This window comes from Sinocyclocheilus rhinocerous, unplaced genomic scaffold (assembly GCF_001515625.1).
Source record: "Sinocyclocheilus rhinocerous isolate Xijiao unplaced genomic scaffold, SAMN03320098_v1.1 scaffold797, whole genome shotgun sequence".
NCBI lineage: Eukaryota > Metazoa > Chordata > Actinopteri > Cypriniformes > Cyprinidae > Sinocyclocheilus > Sinocyclocheilus rhinocerous.
Genome location: NW_015632978.1, coordinates 1201590 through 1218605, shown reverse-complemented (window position 1 = coordinate 1218605; position 17016 = coordinate 1201590). Strand labels below are relative to the sequence as shown.

At 35.9% G+C, this 17016-nt stretch overlaps 2 protein-coding genes across 2 annotated transcripts in view; both read left to right on the top strand.

The window, feature by feature from the left end:
* The first annotated feature begins 1314 nt into the window (after positions 1-1314).
* On the top strand, positions 1315-9145 carry LOC107743114 (uncharacterized). Its single transcript, XM_016556237.1, has 9 exons — positions 1315-1766; positions 3369-3542; positions 3633-3790; positions 4588-4786; positions 5994-6090; positions 6200-6371; positions 6457-6606; positions 6809-6930; positions 8829-9145. The coding sequence occupies exons 1-9, from the start codon at positions 1531-1533 to the stop codon at positions 8859-8861; spliced, it is 1341 nt and encodes a 446-aa protein (XP_016411723.1). The 5' UTR covers positions 1315-1530; the 3' UTR covers positions 8862-9145.
* A 1705-nt stretch (positions 9146-10850) lies between these two features.
* LOC107743131 (FYVE, RhoGEF and PH domain-containing protein 1-like) overlaps positions 10851-17016 on the top strand; it is a 49623-nt gene continuing 43457 nt past the window's right edge. Inside the window, exon 1 of the mRNA XM_016556255.1 lies at positions 10851-11440. Within this exon, the coding sequence (XP_016411741.1) occupies positions 11293-11440 (148 nt within the window). The 5' untranslated portion in view covers positions 10851-11292. The remainder of the gene's footprint in view (positions 11441-17016) is intronic.

The window sequence follows — 17016 nt, the reverse complement described above, 5'->3', positions numbered from 1 at the left end:
AAAAGAGGAAATGAGAGTGCTATTAAGGGATGTCTTTACTTACAGGCCTACAGTTGAAAAAGTGGTATATTCACAGACTTGGCAGAAAGCAGAAAAGAAAGACACTTAAAGAAATGCACATGTATGTAACCATTACCTTTAAAACGGAATCAACATCAAATGCAAATCAAAGACTATAGAATACTCTTAAAGGGACTTTGATGCAAATGATATCATGAAAAACTATGCCATATGAATTTTAAATAATTGTCCCATGATTCATATTCGATTTTACGTGGTGAGATTTGTATGTATGTGGATTGGAGTTCTTGAGAATGTTTCCTTACATTCAGCTGAGCTTATTTTAGTCTCCCGTCTTCCTGCAATCAAAAAACACTTGCTTGGGTATTCAACAACACTCGCATCTGAAACAGCGAAAACAAAACAAATCTGACAGCTACAATTTCTTGAGAGGCACTAAATCCATACTAAACCCGTCACTAAATAGACTTAGAATAGAATATAATGAAATGTGTACAATGTTAGATAACAGATAAAAATAAACAGATGCATGCTCTACTGAGACATTTCACAGCCCCATATTTTAAATCTGAGGCATTTTAGACGTTTTCAATAGCATTTTTTGCACCAAGCACTGCTTAATTTCTGACCCTGTCTGTAAGACACAAAATAGTAGCGACAGAGTGATATATATCAGCAAGGCCTATTAAACAGCATATATTTGTCATTTTAAGATGATCAGCACATGTTGATAATAACTGTGCATGCAGTGCTACAAATGACATTTCCTTCTCAGTACCAGGAAACTACCAACAGTTGTCAACACATTTGAACAAAAAAAAATTTTTTGTTATAGAGAGAGAGAGATAGAGAGAGAGAGAAAGTGGATTAAGATTTAAATGAATTAATAGGCCTATTTTTATTTAGCAATGATGCATTAATTAATTAAAAGAAATGTATCAAAAATATGAAGCAGCACAACTGTTTTCAAATAATAACTGCTTCTTGAGCAGCAAGCAAATCAGCATAGAATGATTCTGAAGGATCATGTGACACTGAAGACTGTAGTAATTATGCTGAAATTGTAAAATACATCACAACAGTACTGTTTTTACTATATATTTGATCAAATAAATGCAGCCTACATTTTTTTAACACTTAAGAAATGGAAGGAAATTGATTTCTGGAAATGAATCTGTTGTGGTGTATCAAGGTCCGAGGGTTAAACATAATTTAAAGCATACAGCATACTTACGTGGATTTGATTGCGCGCGTATCGAATCTACTCCACAACATCGCGTGGAGTAATGCAAAACCACAGGCCAGTCACCTATTCTCCAGCCTGTAGGCGGAACCACTGCCGTTCATGGCGATTAATGACACAAATTGAACTGAACGCTGTGTGTTGGGTGGCTTCACACCTTTGGGTGTTCCTATAGGGTTTTCCTATTAGTCATATAATATTTATTGAAGGTTTGCGTGTTTTTAAACCACTTCTGTTGTGTGTCCAACAACTCCTCGCGGTCTGCAATGTGGGCCACGGCATTTTTGGCCGTCGCTGCTGTTGTCTGTGCCGTGAGTAGCGATAGTAGTTTGGAGGACAAGGGCCGCGTTGAATTGCAGCGAGTGCGTGAACTGTCGCAGCAGCCGCGTTATGGCGAGTGCTGGTCTCGAGCGCTGGAGAAAATACAATCGAGCTGCAAAGAGTTCAGTGATGATGTGCAGAGCAAGATCGCCTTGTACTTCACACACTGCCACCTGCAAAGGTCAACAGTTCATTTTACTGGGATCAGCTGAAAAACAGGTGGAACCAGCGTAAGGTTCGCTGGTCTTCAGTGGTTTATGTTGACCCCTAACAGACCAGGGCTGTGTTTCCCAAAAGCATCGTAAGCCTAGTTGATCGTAGAACCATTATCATCAATGGAGCTACGATCATCTTAGGTTTACGATGCTTTTGGGAAACGCAGCCCAGACTGGGAGACCAGCGAACTAGTTTGTCTTAGTTTAAACAGTTTGATCTTTTCCTCAGTAGGAAAGACGTGTTTCACTACAGTTTAGACCAGTGGTTCTCAACTACTTTTGCATCAGGACTCAGATTCTATCTATCTATCTATCTATTGATCTATCGTTCTATCTATCTGTCTATCTATGTCAGTCTATCTATCTGTCTATCTATATCTGTCTATCTATCTATCGTTCTATCTATCTGTCTATATCTGTCTATCTATCGTTCTATCTATCTATCCATCTATCTATCGTTCTATCTGTCTATCTATGTCTGTCTATCTATCTGTCTATCTATCTATCTATCGTTCTATCTATATCTGTCTATCTATCGTTCTATCTATCTATCTGTCTATCTATGTCTGTCTATCTATCTGTCTATATCTATCTATCTATCTATCGTTCTATCTATCGTTCTGTCTCGTTCTATCTATCGTTCTATCTATCTATTCTATCTAGCTATCGTTCTATCTATCTATCGTATCTATTGTTCTATCTATCTATCTATCTATCTATTGATCTATCGTTCTATCTGTCTATCTATGTCAGTCTATCTATCTGTCTATCTATATCTGTCTATCTATCTATCGTTCTATCTGTCTATATCTGTCTATCTATCGTTCTATCTATCCATCTATCTATCGTTCTATCTGTCTATCTATGTCTGTCTATCTATCTATCTATCTATCGTTGTATCTATTGTTCTATCTATCGATCGATCTAGCTATCGTTCTATCATTCTATCTATCTATCTAGCGTTCAATCTATTGTTCTATCTATCTATCTAGCGTTCAATCTATTGTTCTATCTATCTAGCGTTCAATCTATTGTTCTATCTATCTATCTATCGTTGTATCTATTGTTCTATCTATCTATCTATCTATCTATTGATCTATCATTCTATCTATCTGTCTATCTATGTCTGTCTATCTATCTGTCTATATCTGTCTATCTATCGTTCTATCTATCTATCTGTCTATGTCTGTCTATCTATCGTTCTATCTATCTATCTATCTATCTATCTATCTATCTATCTGTCTATCTATCTGTCTATCTATCTATCTATCTATCTATCATGTTTTTATTTTATTTGAAGCAACAGCAAGTATCTATATTAACAGATCAATAATTAATATGGCTTAATTTGTTAATATGGCTTAATTTTATTCAGTATATTAAAAATGCATTATTTGCATTTTATTTTCATTAACATTATTTTTTAATCATTGTATTTTGAATCATTTTTCTCTGCTGTCAATGATCGTATCTGAACAAACCAGATGAGAACCACTAGTTTAGCCACAGTGTTTTGACTTCATTCAACATGAAATGGTCTTCTGCCTCTGTCTAATAATTGATTGCAGGTCAGGTCGTAGTTTCCCAGAGTGTCCTGAAGATAGTGATGTCAAAACCTGCACCCAAGACATGGATCCTGTGGCCTTCAACACCTACACTGAGTTTTTTACCCATGCACACAGTATATGTCATTACTTGCAGAGTGAGCGCTGGCAACAAAGAGCTGAGAACACCATTCACCGGTACAAAGGTCCCTAGATGCCTATTTTAAATATGAAAGGTATTTATGTGCATAAAATATTAATGTGAGCCAATGTTCATCTGTGTTTCAGGTTGACTGAGAGTTCAGCGGGGGTTGCGGAGCAGTTGGCCTCCACCCAGCGGATGGCCGAAGATCTGGTCGTGGCCCAAAGTGCCGCACTGAAATCCCAGGAAAGCATCCTTCGCAATGGAGAGGAACTCAAGAGCACCCTGCAAGACTCCACTCAAGGTGATTGCCAATACATAAAATAGAAGGAAGTATGCTTATTGAAGTATGATATCTGGTTTAGAATCACTGATGAAAGTGAAAGTTTTAGCAATAAAATGTTAAAATATACATTTATTTAAATAAGAAAAGGTCATGGTAAAATAAAAAAAAATTCATTATATAAAATGAAATTACATGTTATAGGCTTGCATTATAATGTACAGTACAAAAAATAGATATTCATTTTGAGTTTTAATAAAATTGTATTTTACAGTGTTATTGATTTTTTTAATGTTTAACTTTAAATGAGTATTAGATTATAGCAGAGTTCATTTAAATGTAATATTTGGGGAAATGAGCATGCACACTGAAATATTCAGTATTTAAAAATGTGTAATATTTGCCAATAACCAATATGCTACCGATATATTATACATCCTTTGTAATTACTTACAGCTCCAAGCTGTAAAGGTCAAAGGTCAGGTTGAGATGTCACAATCCTCCTCTCTCTTATCATTTAGATTCTCAGGTCATCGCTGACTCCTTTTTTACACTTATTTTATGTCAGTTCTTGCAAGTATCTGCAGTTAAATTTATTCTGGAATTAATTCACTCTTAACCACTTAACATGCAGACTCCATTCAGACTGTTTTGTAGATAATTTCAGCCTGACAGAAATGTCTTCTTTTTTGCATGTTGTAGAGATGAGGCAATCAATGCCAATCAAAGTGAAGTATGTGCTTGACCTCAAAATGTCTCGTCTTTTACCTCATTCTTTGCTTGTGTGCTGTGATCCACACTGAGCTAAAATGTTTCAGGCCTGAGAGATGTGTTTGCAGAGATGAGGCATTCTGCACAGGAGCAGCAGGTGGCATTTGCGGAAATCTTTAACCGTGTAGCTTTCCTCCAGAGCTTCATTATGTCTGAAACGCACACGTTTAGTTCCCTCTTCTACAATGCCCTGGGCTTTGGCGCCTCTTTCCTTCTGACTTCTGTCCGGCGCACAGCTGGAGCAAGGTGAGTATAAACCTGATCAGTCAGTGCAGTGCTTCTAGAATACATGATGCTGTAGAAATAAGTAAAAGGGTCTTTTTTTTAAATTTTTTTTTTACCTAAATATTTTTTTCATGACCCTTAACTGGCCCTTTTCTAAAGAATTTAAATATATATATTTTATTTTTAAAATAATCATTATTATTATTTTTTTAAATAATGTTTCTATGTAAACCTCCTCTTTGCATGTGAAACGAGAACTGGCGCTTCTCTTTTGGTCTCAGGTTGCAGGTTTTGTTAGATCAGCATTGTTTTTAACCGTCCTATCCTTTAATAACAGCCTGTATTATTTTGTGAAATGATCACAAAGCACTCCACACTGAAATGTTCCACTCAGGCTGAAATGATCAGGGATCTTAGCTGTTTGTTGCTAGCGTTTCTTGCGATATGCAGAGTAGTAGGTGCTACACACAGTCAGGAACAGCACTGCTTGGACAAATATTCCCACCTCAGAGCAGACACTATTGTGAATATGTTCAAATTTATGCATATATCTTGCATCAGACATTTGCACAAATTCGTAAAAAGCCATTTCAAAAGCATATTTTAATTTATTTCTCTTTTCTTAAGTTTGAGTGTGTTTCATAGTAGGCATCATGTGTGCATATGTTGAAATGTATTCATCTGTCTGACGTCAGAAACTTGCACAAATTTGGAAAGACATTTTAGAAGCGAATTTAATTTATTTTTAATTTGAAGTTTTGAAGTTTGAGTGTGTTTCATAGTAGGCATCATGTGTGCATATGTTGAAATTTATTCATCTGTCTGACGTCAGAAACTTGCACAAATTTGGAAAAAGACATTTTAGAAGCGAATTTAATTTATTTTTAATTTGAAGTTTTGAAGTTTGAGTGTGTTTCATAGTAGGCATCATGTGTGCATATGTTGAAATTTATTCATCTGTCTGACGTCAGAAACTTGCACAAATTTGGAAAAAGACATTTTAGAAGCGAATTTAATTTATTTTTAATTTGAAGTTTTGAAGTTTGAGTGTTTCCGTAGTAGGCATCATTTGTGCTACTTATATGTTCAACTTTAGAAGCTAGTTTTAATTTAATTATTTCAATTTTTCTTAAATTTTGAATGTGTTTCATAGTACATTGTACGTCACATTGACCCTTTTAATCAAATTACTCAGACTTTGACATTGATGCATCATGTTTCATTTTAGATTTTTCCTTTTTGGACTTGTGGCTTTGAATATATACCTCGAAAGGATGATCTGTAAGACGGTGTTGGAAAGCGAGGACCATGGTTTTCAACAGATGGTAAGACTACTGCATAATACTGACGTGGTCATTGTTGTCTAGGTTTAAAGTGTGGAATTTAAGCAAAATCATGATTTTATTGCAAATTTTTTTTTCTCTTTTTGCATAGGAGAAAATCGCCTTTTTAGTTGGTCTTCTAAGAAAATCCATGGTTCTAATTGGCTGCCTTGTTCTGCTGTACTTCGCTCTGCGCTACCGCAATATCAGCCGAGAGAGTCTTGAAATTCTGAAGGAGCTCAAAGAGACTCGCTCTGATCTTCAGCAGGCCTTGCAAAAAGCAGGTATCTCCAAGAGAAGCAGGTACCTTGACATTTAAAGGGTTTAGTTCCAGAATTTGTTCTTGATCTTTCTTATGATACCTTCTAGAATGTCTCTCGGCATCTGTGGATGAATGGAAGAGGTCCAGACCTAAACATTGGCAGAGCAAGTGGGAAGAGAGAGATGACAGTTTAGTTGTTCTGCATCCCTCTAGCGCCGTGAATGCGGCCCTGTCCACATTCTCTGCGTCTCCGGACAGTAAGCGCTGCTTCTGAAAGAGCTGACATTTTAATCAATTATCTGCATGTTTCAGAAGGTGTCCTGAGCTCAAAAGATGAATTAAATAAGATACGTAGTTCGTGGTTATGTAATACGGTTTAGTTCACAGTAATATTTAAGTTATTGTTCTAATTTGTTGAACTAACATCCTATTTCCAATGTAAATTGATATTGTCATCAGCCAGACATTACGAGACACGGAGCACCTCAGAAGCCCTGAAGAGACGTCAGCGGCACACGTCAGGGTCTCGTTCACGGACGTCTTCTGTCACGGTATACAGTGTGCTGGTGGATGACAATGAGGTGCTGTACATACATTAATATATGTATTCATTTTATAGGAATGTTTTTATAATGTGGTTCCTTTCCAGGAAGATTATTAACTTTAAAGTAAATAACTTTAGAAGCTTATTTAATAATTAGGGATGAATTTTTGACGTTTTGTAGTACAGTGAACTTAATATTGACCCTGGACATTGACATTGATGCATTGTTTCATTTTAGATTTTTTTTTTCATTTTGGACTTGTGGCTTTGAATTTACATCTTGAAAGGATGATCTAATGATGAGCTAACGTGGTTACATTCCAGGAAGATTATTAGAGAGTAACTTAAATTTCAATTTGTTCCTCACACACATTACCGCACTGCATCATATTTACTGAAGGAAATCCTATACTGGTTTCTTATTGATTTTGGGGTGTTGATTGTTGAAGGCCTAATCCTGATTTCAAGATAAGAATTACGGCCAGTGATAAAAGAAAATGAGCCAGTTGTTTTCTGCTACATCTCTGGGTGTTTTACTACATCCATAGAGTGACAGACAATTGCAGATTTTGTGAATAAAGCTTATTTATAAACCTGTGTTTATGTAAGTGTTTGGACATGTTTTTCCACTCCTTTAGTTTTGAAATTTGATTTTGTTATTGATAAGTGCTTTATATATATACTGTGTGTGTGTGTGTTACTAAATTTAGTATTATTTTGTTGAAAAACTGTACATGATGGAAAGTTTTTGAACACCGCATCATCAAATTAGGTAATATTAGGCCTTTTTTTCCACAAATCAGCAGGTTTTTTTTTCCAAAATGCAGGGCTGTGAAATAATATTATATGGAAAATTTTCACTCATTCAACAAAAACCTAATTTGTCAGTCATTTTTTAAGTTTCTGAATTCTCAGCTATGTACAGACATCTCTAACACTTTTCTCAATAATATTTATCCATTTCTAGCAAACAGGGGCGGACTTACCATGAGCTAACGTGGTTACATTCCAGGAAGATTATTAGAGAGTAACTTAAATTTCAATTTGTTCCTCACACACATTACCGCACTGCATCATATTTACTGAAGGAAATCCTATACTGGTTTCTTATTGATTTTGGGGTGTTGATTGTTGAAGGCCTAATCCTGATTTCAAGATAAGAATTACGGCCAGTGATAAAAGAAAATGAGCCAGTTGTTTTCTGCTACATCTCTGGGTGTTTTACTACATCCATAGAGTGACAGAAAATTGCAGATTTTGTGAATAATAGCGCACATTTATCTAGGTTAAACACTTAAACTAACATTGTGATATGCTTGAACTGTTTTATATCTATAGATTTTATTTTAGGCAAGTCGTGATGATTTGAGAAGACTAAATTGAACATATAGGCTATGATCAATTCACTGTCTGCCGCTGGCCGTTACTTAAAAAAAACGTACATATTAACGAACAAAAAATGCTCCAAACATTTTTCTAAACTTACTTTATAAAAAAATTAACGAAATTTCCATTACACACAAAACTGAACTATTTTAATACCTGAAACAGTAGTATAAGCTTTTTTTGGGAAAAGGGGAAAAAGACGGGCTAGGGCCGATTTGAGACTCGTGCAGGGCTCTAATCCACTTCATCCAAGCTGTTTTGTTCTCATCTGTGAGCATGCTCTTGATATATGTATTTTACCATTTTGTTGAGTTTAAAACGTGTGACACTTTAACAAAAAAGGAACGTCAAGGTTGATCTAGGAAAATGTGTGAAAATGTATAGGGCCCCATTCCTATATTTTGCCTGGGGCCCCCAATTCACTAAATCTGCCCCTGCTAGCAAAGTAATTAGATGTTTATTGCAAAAACCGCTTGGCATGTGTTTCCCAGCTGTATTTTGATTGAAAATGTCTGTATGCAAATGTATTCTCATTTTTTTCCCCAACAGCCGAGGTATAGCCTGAGAAGTCGGAAATCTTAGTATGGTCCAGAAGTTAGAGGAGTGAAGGACTGATGCAGAATATCAGAAAAAGGTTTGATTGCCATCTAAAGATCTGATCCAGTGAATAACAAAGGTTCCGGATCATTAGAGAGATCTAAAACCTCTGAAAGATGGAAGATCACAGACATTTTATCCATTTTGAATGTATGCTTCCTTTTTAATTTTTAAACATTATATTTGTTTTTGTTTTTTTTCAGATGTGTTGTTTTTACAAAACCAATAAATAAATTCCAGTGTAACAACTGAAGGTTTAACTCTGTAAACTTCTTGCCCTTTACTACAAGCGCAGCAGGGTAAGTGTGTATCTGACTTTATAAGCAAGACTGACATCTAATGGTCAAACTGTGTAATTGACGCCAGCAATTATAGAAAGGGCTCATCAAACCACCTTCCTTAGTCAAATACTGTCATCACAGTAGTTAGTGGTGGGCAGGTCCTTTTTGCTCTTTTTAAGTTAAAAGTGGATTGGATTCTGTACTATATATGACAGATGCAGGAATGGATTTAGAATGGTCTGTATGTCATTAAACCTCCAATGATTAAGCAGTGATGATAAACATGCAAAAAATGTATTGCATAGAGAGACGTGTAAAGAGTTTCAGTCCTGCAGCTGGACAGACTCTACTGACTCAGCCTGTACGAACTCAACTTATATAAACATTGCCGAATTTGATGGCGCCCTTTCCACCCATAACATGTTCATTTATGGGAAAACACACTCAGAAGGTTCACACTGCTGACAGAAAGGCAAGAAGCCGGGTTAATCTCACAAAACCTGTCATGGACATGTCAGATTTTTTTACTCCAAGATCATAAATTATTAAATTAATTTTAAAAAATTATAAATTATTTATTGCTTACAGAAATTGACATCTATTAGGGCCAGCATTTATTTATTTTTGCTGTGTGATATCATTTTCATGACAAATTAAGCATATTTTCTTTACAAATTACCATAAAGCAAAAAAGAAGAAGAAAAAAGTCATTGATTTACTTCCTTTAATTTGTTCATTTTTATTTATTGTGATATGGATATGTTGTGGTTTTGATTATTAAGATCTTAAATGGAGTTAAATTTAATGTGTCACTCAAAACAATGCATTCATCATTGGCTATTAAGGGTTTTATGGACAATGGAGTGGTATTAACCTGATGACAACCAATTAGATCCACCCAAATTCAAAACTGGTTAAAAGTTCAGTTTTTTTCCCTCCTCTCCTTGAAGCCTTCTCAACGTGAGCTACTGGTGCAATGTAGGTCAAATGGGACGAGCCCATGTTTACAACCACTTAAGCGCTCTTCCAAAATCCACATATTTTTATGGGGTGTAAATGTTTAATTTATGAAATATGAACGATCTTCCCGATTAGGACACACATGGGTTTCTTTTCAGGAAGGGGGAACGTTCAAATCCTTTGAAAGTTTTTCCTTTGCATCAGATTTCAAGCACAGACCCTTAGGAAATGGAGAGAGAGGGAGAAAAAAAATGAGAAACAGACTTTGGGAAAAGAGGAGAGAGAGATAGAGGGGGTTGAAGCTCGGTTTCATATGTCCTGGAGAAGGAGGAGGTGGTTTTCAGTTTAACACACTTTGGCGTTGTCGAGTCCCACAAAAGAACAGACGAGCAACCGGTGGAGAGCGACAAGAATTGTAACACTGCAACATTCTAACAATGGAACGTTGCGACATTGTAACGTTTGTTTTGTTTGGGGGTCCTGCTTAAAATACACGCCGACAGCCGGAGGAGTTTTCAAACGGCGAATGTGGATTGTGTTTGAAGCAGCTGACTGTGCGTATTTTTGGATACGGTTATACCGAAAGGAAACAAATAATAACGACAATATGCGGCGCCGTTTACATTCCGCTACAAGAAGTTTAGGAAAGATGAAATGGGAAAGTTCGTTTTAAAACGCGAGTGTCACTAACGGAGCCAGTGTGGTTCTTCGAAGCTCTTTCGCTTTGGAAGCGTCATGTTATAATGGTATTATCTTCTGTTATGAATTTCTAACGTTATTCGTTGCTTCTGTACATTCTGTGACCGCAGCACTACTACTGCAAATGCCATAAGAAGATGATTGGTTTTCATAAAGGTCATTGCGCGTTGGGAGTTCTTTCTATCACACTTGCTTGGACTTGTATGTGGTTCTGGTTAAACTGATCGTTGATGGCTGTTTCTGCTCGGATTTACTGTCCACCGGCTGATCAAGGGGGATCGATCCGCCTGATTCACCCTTTCCAGCATCTACAGGAAAGAGGACGACCTCGGGACGCGAGAGTGGCTGGTGGTTTTGGACCTGGACTGTTGTGAAGATTCGGCTTTCATATCTGGACCTGGATTATAAAGCCCGTTCCCTGGAAATCGTCCGCGTCTTGTGTCCTATATGCCTGCGTGAGGGTTTCGCAGGCAGGGATGCAGTTGAATCGACCCAAGAGCGCGCATCTCATCAGCTCCAGTCCGCACAATTCATCCTCCTATTCCAGCCAGTTCAAAAGCATGCGCTTCTCATACCACATCAGCAGCGGTTTACCCAGTCCACAGCCTGCCCTGCGCAGATCAGGTGAGTCTGGAGCTTATTTAAGGCTAGATCATGCTCTGACGTGTGTGCCATTTCTTTTCAGTTTCAGCGTTTCGCATGCAGTTCTGCCAAAGCATCATTACAAATAGCAGAGGTGACATTGATGTATGCAAATGCAGATGTGTCAGTGACAAATAAGGTTGATAGGAAGGAGAAGGAGAAAGTTTAATGTGCCAACTTCTTGGAAAAGTAGTATTTAGAAAAGTTTGTGCCGTTTTCTACATAAAATGTGAATAACTCTCTAAAATGTCAAATGATCCGTCTTCAAATATATTTTTCAAGTTTGAATCATAAATGTCTTTAATTTTTCTTCAAGATTACTGCATTTGACCTGAACATGACTTTTCATTAAAAGGTCAAATATGATATTTTCAGTCATGAGGTCCTGTCTGTTTTGATGGTTTTCTTGTCACATGACAACAAAATGGCTTCCTGCATGTTGGTTATGCCTCACTGATTTGGATGAAGTTTTTATTATAGTATTAACATCTGAAATCAAATTAGCTCAACTGGGAGTAAGATTTTTTTTTCAAGGCTTTGAAAAAAAAAAGTCTTATGCTCACCCAGGCTGCATTTATTTGATTAAAATACTGTAAAATAGTAATATTGTGAAATATTACAGTTTTAATTTCAATTTAACACCTAATTTCTTTGATTTTTTTTTTTAAAGAAAAGAAATTAAAATATTTTAAAATAGGATTTTTAATATTGTCATATTTAACAATTTGACTATTTCTTACTTTGATTATGCTGATTTACGTAGATTTTCTTTTCTTTTTTTTTTTTACAAGTAATAATTTATAAAATGGAATATTATGCCTAGCTACTTATGAAGAATCAACATGTCTTTCAACAAGAATTTTATTATTTTAATAACATTTTGTCTTTATAATCTCTGGATGGTTACTTCATCTTGACTTTTTTACTTTAAAGCTGCTGAAAAAATATCAAAAGGACATTTTAATGCAGAAATGGAAAACATTTATCATAGAAAAGGTGCATTAGAGTCATTTTTCATATTAATTGCCTTTTTATATATATATAATTCAATAGATCTGGACTACAAAAACAAGCATCATTGACCTATACAGTATATGTAGCTAAGGATCAGGGCTGCGTTTCCCAAAAGCATCGTAAGCTTAAGTTGTTCGTAGCTCCATTGGTTTCAATGGGTCTACGATGTACTTAAGCTTACGATGCTTTTGGGAAACGCAGCCCTGGTCTGGTAAACCAAAGCTTGCAGGTTCAAACCCCACAAGGGTAGATCCGTTAACTGTGACCGTTGTGTCCTTGAGTAAGACACTTAACCTCTTGTGACTCCAGGAGGACAGCACGTTTTTTGCTACATTTTTCTTACCCCAACACTTCAGACCAATAAGTCACAACTCAGTCGCATGACAACCCAGCTATATTATGATAATGTGTTAACAACAGACATAAGTAATGTTTACATAGAGTAAATGTGCACACATTGTGACCCTGTAAACTGCTTTGGATAAAAGCTTCATCTAAAGTAACACATATGTGTTGATGTAAACGTAGACATAGATGTTGAATACTTGGAATGCTTGATGTTTTTCTCTCTGAGAGCGAGCTTTGACTCCGGATGTCTTTAAGACTAGAAAAATGCCACCACTCCAGTCCTTGTGTTTAGCATATTGTGTAGGCGCTTGTACGATTGAGTCCCAGAAAAATCACCCTTACACTATATTAAGGGGAGGCCAAGCTCATTTTAATGATTACCAAAAGAAATCAGCATTTCTCTTATTTATCCTACACCGCATAGAAGCAACTGTGCTCTGAATGGATGTGTCTGAAGACAAGGTCATCAGTCAAAGTGGCATAATGTATTATCCTGCCACGCACGTTTGTCTCAGAGGATGGCATGTCACTAAATCAATGCCCTACGTTCAGAGTGACATTTTCATGCGATTCCCATTTAAAAGGAGACATACACCTAGGATGCTTCGAGGGTAAGTAAAACACAAGCTAATTTTCATTTTTGGGTGAACTAACCATTTAAAGGGATAGTTCAGCCCCAAAATTACAATTCTGTCAATTTCTCACACTCAGGTTGTTCAAAATCTTATTTTCTTTCTGTGTTGAACAAAACTAACCAAACAGTTGCTGGTAGCCATTGACTTCCATAGTATGGAAAAAATCATATGGAAGTCAATGGCAACCAAATGTTATGTTCTTATTCAGGTTAATCTCAAATTGTAATATTTGTTTGAATTTAAATCATAAAATATTTGCGTGGCTTAAATAGCTGTTCTTCTGCAATGCATGATGATATCCTGTTTAGTCAGACTGTGTAATTCAGTAAAAATTAATGTACCCCAGCACATCATAAATAATATGATGTTGAGGTTAAAGAAGAAAGAATGAATGTGGAGTAGAAATAGCACTGTCTGTGGCTGATTTAACACAAGAGCCGCGAAATGATCTCACTTAAGACTTGTGAACGGGATCCGTTTCCATTTTCACCCATAAAAATAGCATGTGGGCATTTTAATCTGCTGTTATTTTGAAACATTTTTATCCTCATTGCATATGACTGTAACAGATGGGGTCATCGAGTTTTTGTCCATGCATTGTTACCCTAAACTCACTTGGATCTGGTATAATCAATATAACAGCTGTATCAAATGTGTTTGAATGCTCTTCAAGCGTCTCTTAATAGATTTGCATTTTAAAAGAGAATTTAATTTCATGTGCATTTTTTGCATTGATTTTATTTATCAAAAGTTTTGGGTCAGTCATTTTTATGTTTTTCAAAGAAGTCTCTTATGTTCACCAAGACTGCATTTATTTAATCAAAAATACAGTCAAATTGTGAAATAATATTACAAATTAAAATAAGTGTTTTCTATTTTAATATATTTTAAAATGTAATTTATTCCTGTGAAGCAAAACTGAATTTTCAGCATCATTACTCCAGTCTTCAGTGTCACATGATCCTTTAGAAATCATTCCAATCTGCAGATTTTCTGCTCAAGAAACATTTCAACGTTGAAAACCGTTGTGCTGCTTCATATTTTTGTAAAAAAAAATGTGACAGTTTTCAGGATTCTTTTATGAATAGCAAGTTTAAAACTAAAGAACCGCATTTATTTGAAATACAAATCTTTTGTAACATTATAAATGTACTTACTGTCATGATCAATTTAATGCATCCTTGCTGAACAAAAGTATTAATTTAAGTATTAATAAAAAAAACACAACTTACCCCAAATATGATCCCCATGAATATGGTAATCATTCAGTACTATGGTGATATTATCATTTCATACCATTACTGCACCATGATTTTACCACAGTACTTTTTTTAACAGGACGACCTCAGTGGAAACTTGAGCTTGTCTTCATTCATCATGTATTATTCATAAGAATATATGATCCTGTTGTAGAAATAATGGCAGAAACCATATTTCACACCATGTTTTCTGTCTCAGAGTCTGTTTGCCTTGGATGAAGGAGTTTCGCTGGAAAATGTTGGAATGTGAGGGAAGAACGTGTTGCAAAAACTTGGACCCGTCTATTCTTAAAAGGGTGTGTTTCTGCGTAACGCAGCCCGAGTACGATCAGCCCCACAACTCCCATGATCATTGTCACATAGTTTTGGAAGACAATCTTACCTCCTCCCAGACGATTATCACGAGGGAAAACTCCAGCTCTTTCACTTCTGATGGTTCAGAGCGGCTGAAGTGCTGTTATTATGACCGCGTGAAAGCGCAGCAGTTCTCATTGGTCAACGGCCAACTCGGTAGATGAGTAGGAAGTCTGTCTGGCTGCTCGGCCTGGCGCTCTGTGGAGAATTACACTTGTGTGAATGAACCAAACTCCTTGTAAATCTCCAGAGCGCCATTAAAGAAACAGCCCTCGAGAGGTATCCTTATATAGGCTGGGAATGAAGGAAACTGACTCTGTAATGGCTCTCTAAACCTTAAAGAAGCAAAATAGAGCCTTACCCATGACCCTCTTGGCTTCTTTTATAAACACAGAGTACGGATAATACATTGTTTACTTTAACTCATCCTAGTTTGATTGCTGTGCAGTAGAGCACAACAGCCGGCCTCCGGAAGTAAAAATTATTTTTAACAGTAACACAGACCTACCGCCCAATCCCGGCTTGTTAGATGATGTTTTATGTTTATGTGCAAACCACAAGTAAGTGTGATAAATTACGGCAAAATTGCTCAGAAGCGACTGGACCGCCCACTCCCATGATGCACTGCTGATAATAATAACTCCCAAACAACTTACACTATAGCGGTCAAAGAGTTTGGAATAATTAGGAACTTTTAATAGTTTTGAAAGAAGGGTTTATCTGATCGAAAATACAGTAAAAAAATTTGTGAAATATTATTGCAATTTAAAATAAGTGTTTTCTATTTGAATATATTTTAAAATGTAAATTAATTCCTGTGATGCAAAGCTGAATTTTCAGCATCATTACTCCAGTCTTCAGTGTCATGTGATCCTTCAGAAATCATTCTGATATGCTGATTTGCTACTCAATAAAAAATAATTATTCATAACATGTATTCATAGGCTAAAATATTTTTTAAATATATTCAAATAAAACTAATTTTAAATTTTAAAAATATTTCACAAGATTACTGTTTTAACTATTTTTGATCAAACAAATGCAGCTCTGATGAACAAAAGAAAATTGTAATTATTCCAAACGTTCGATCTGTATGTATGTAAGCATATCTAAATGCAATAAATTGATCAATTATGCTTGCAATATATTTAGTGAGCCAAATTTTACATTATATATTTTAGATTTGTTTTTTTATGTCACTTGACAGTGCTTCATGGTTTTGTGCCTCAGTTTTTCTGATTATTTTTTATTTATATATAAAATATATATATATATCTATAATGTTGTGATTCATCTTAGAGCTATCGGTTTGTTTAAAGGGGTCATGAACTGCCTTTGTTTTTTATTTTGTACTGTTCTCTGAGGTCCACTTATAATGTTATCAAGATTTTTAGATCAAAAAATATCATCATTTAGAAGTAATAGGCTTTTTTTCTGTCCTGAATAGGCGTGGCGGAAGTAAACGAGCACTTCATTAAAAATAAAGTTTATCGTTTGGTTTCTGTGTAGACCTGCATAACCATTTACCTACTATGTGTGCGAATTGGTGGGCGGGGCTAAACAGGCAGCGATGTAGAAGCAGGCGTTGATCTTCTGCTGAGGCGGTGCTTATCCACACTATTACATAATAGAGTGGTACATTCCACGAGCTGTCGTTTTGGCAGATTGGCTTCAATATAAACTGTTTTTAGACTAACGAGCAAGGTTTGAGTGCTGAAACTTACAGATTGAGTGACCTCTTATTTATCAAGATTAGGTGGAATTTTGATTTATCATTTCATGACCCCTTTAAAGGATCCCATTATGCTTTTTCACTTTTTCAACTTTAGTTAGTCTGTAATGTTGCTGTTTGAGCATAAAAAAGATCTGTAAAGTTACAAAGCTCAGAGTCCACTTCAAAAGGAGATATTTTATTTAACAGAAATCACTTTTCAAAAACTACAACGAA

Bases quoted from the DNA above. Each gene is read 5' to 3' on its own strand.
- LOC107743114 (XM_016556237.1), top strand. From the start codon at position 1,531: ATGTGGGCCACGGCATTTTTGGCCGTCGCTGCTGTTGTCTGTGCCGTG. The intron at 6,091-6,199 runs GTAAGACTACTG...CTTTTTGCATAG, and splicing joins ACCATGGTTTTCAACAGATG to GAGAAAATCGCCTTTTTAGT. The intron at 6,372-6,456 runs GTATCTCCAAGA...GATACCTTCTAG, and splicing joins GCAGGCCTTGCAAAAAGCAG to AATGTCTCTCGGCATCTGTG.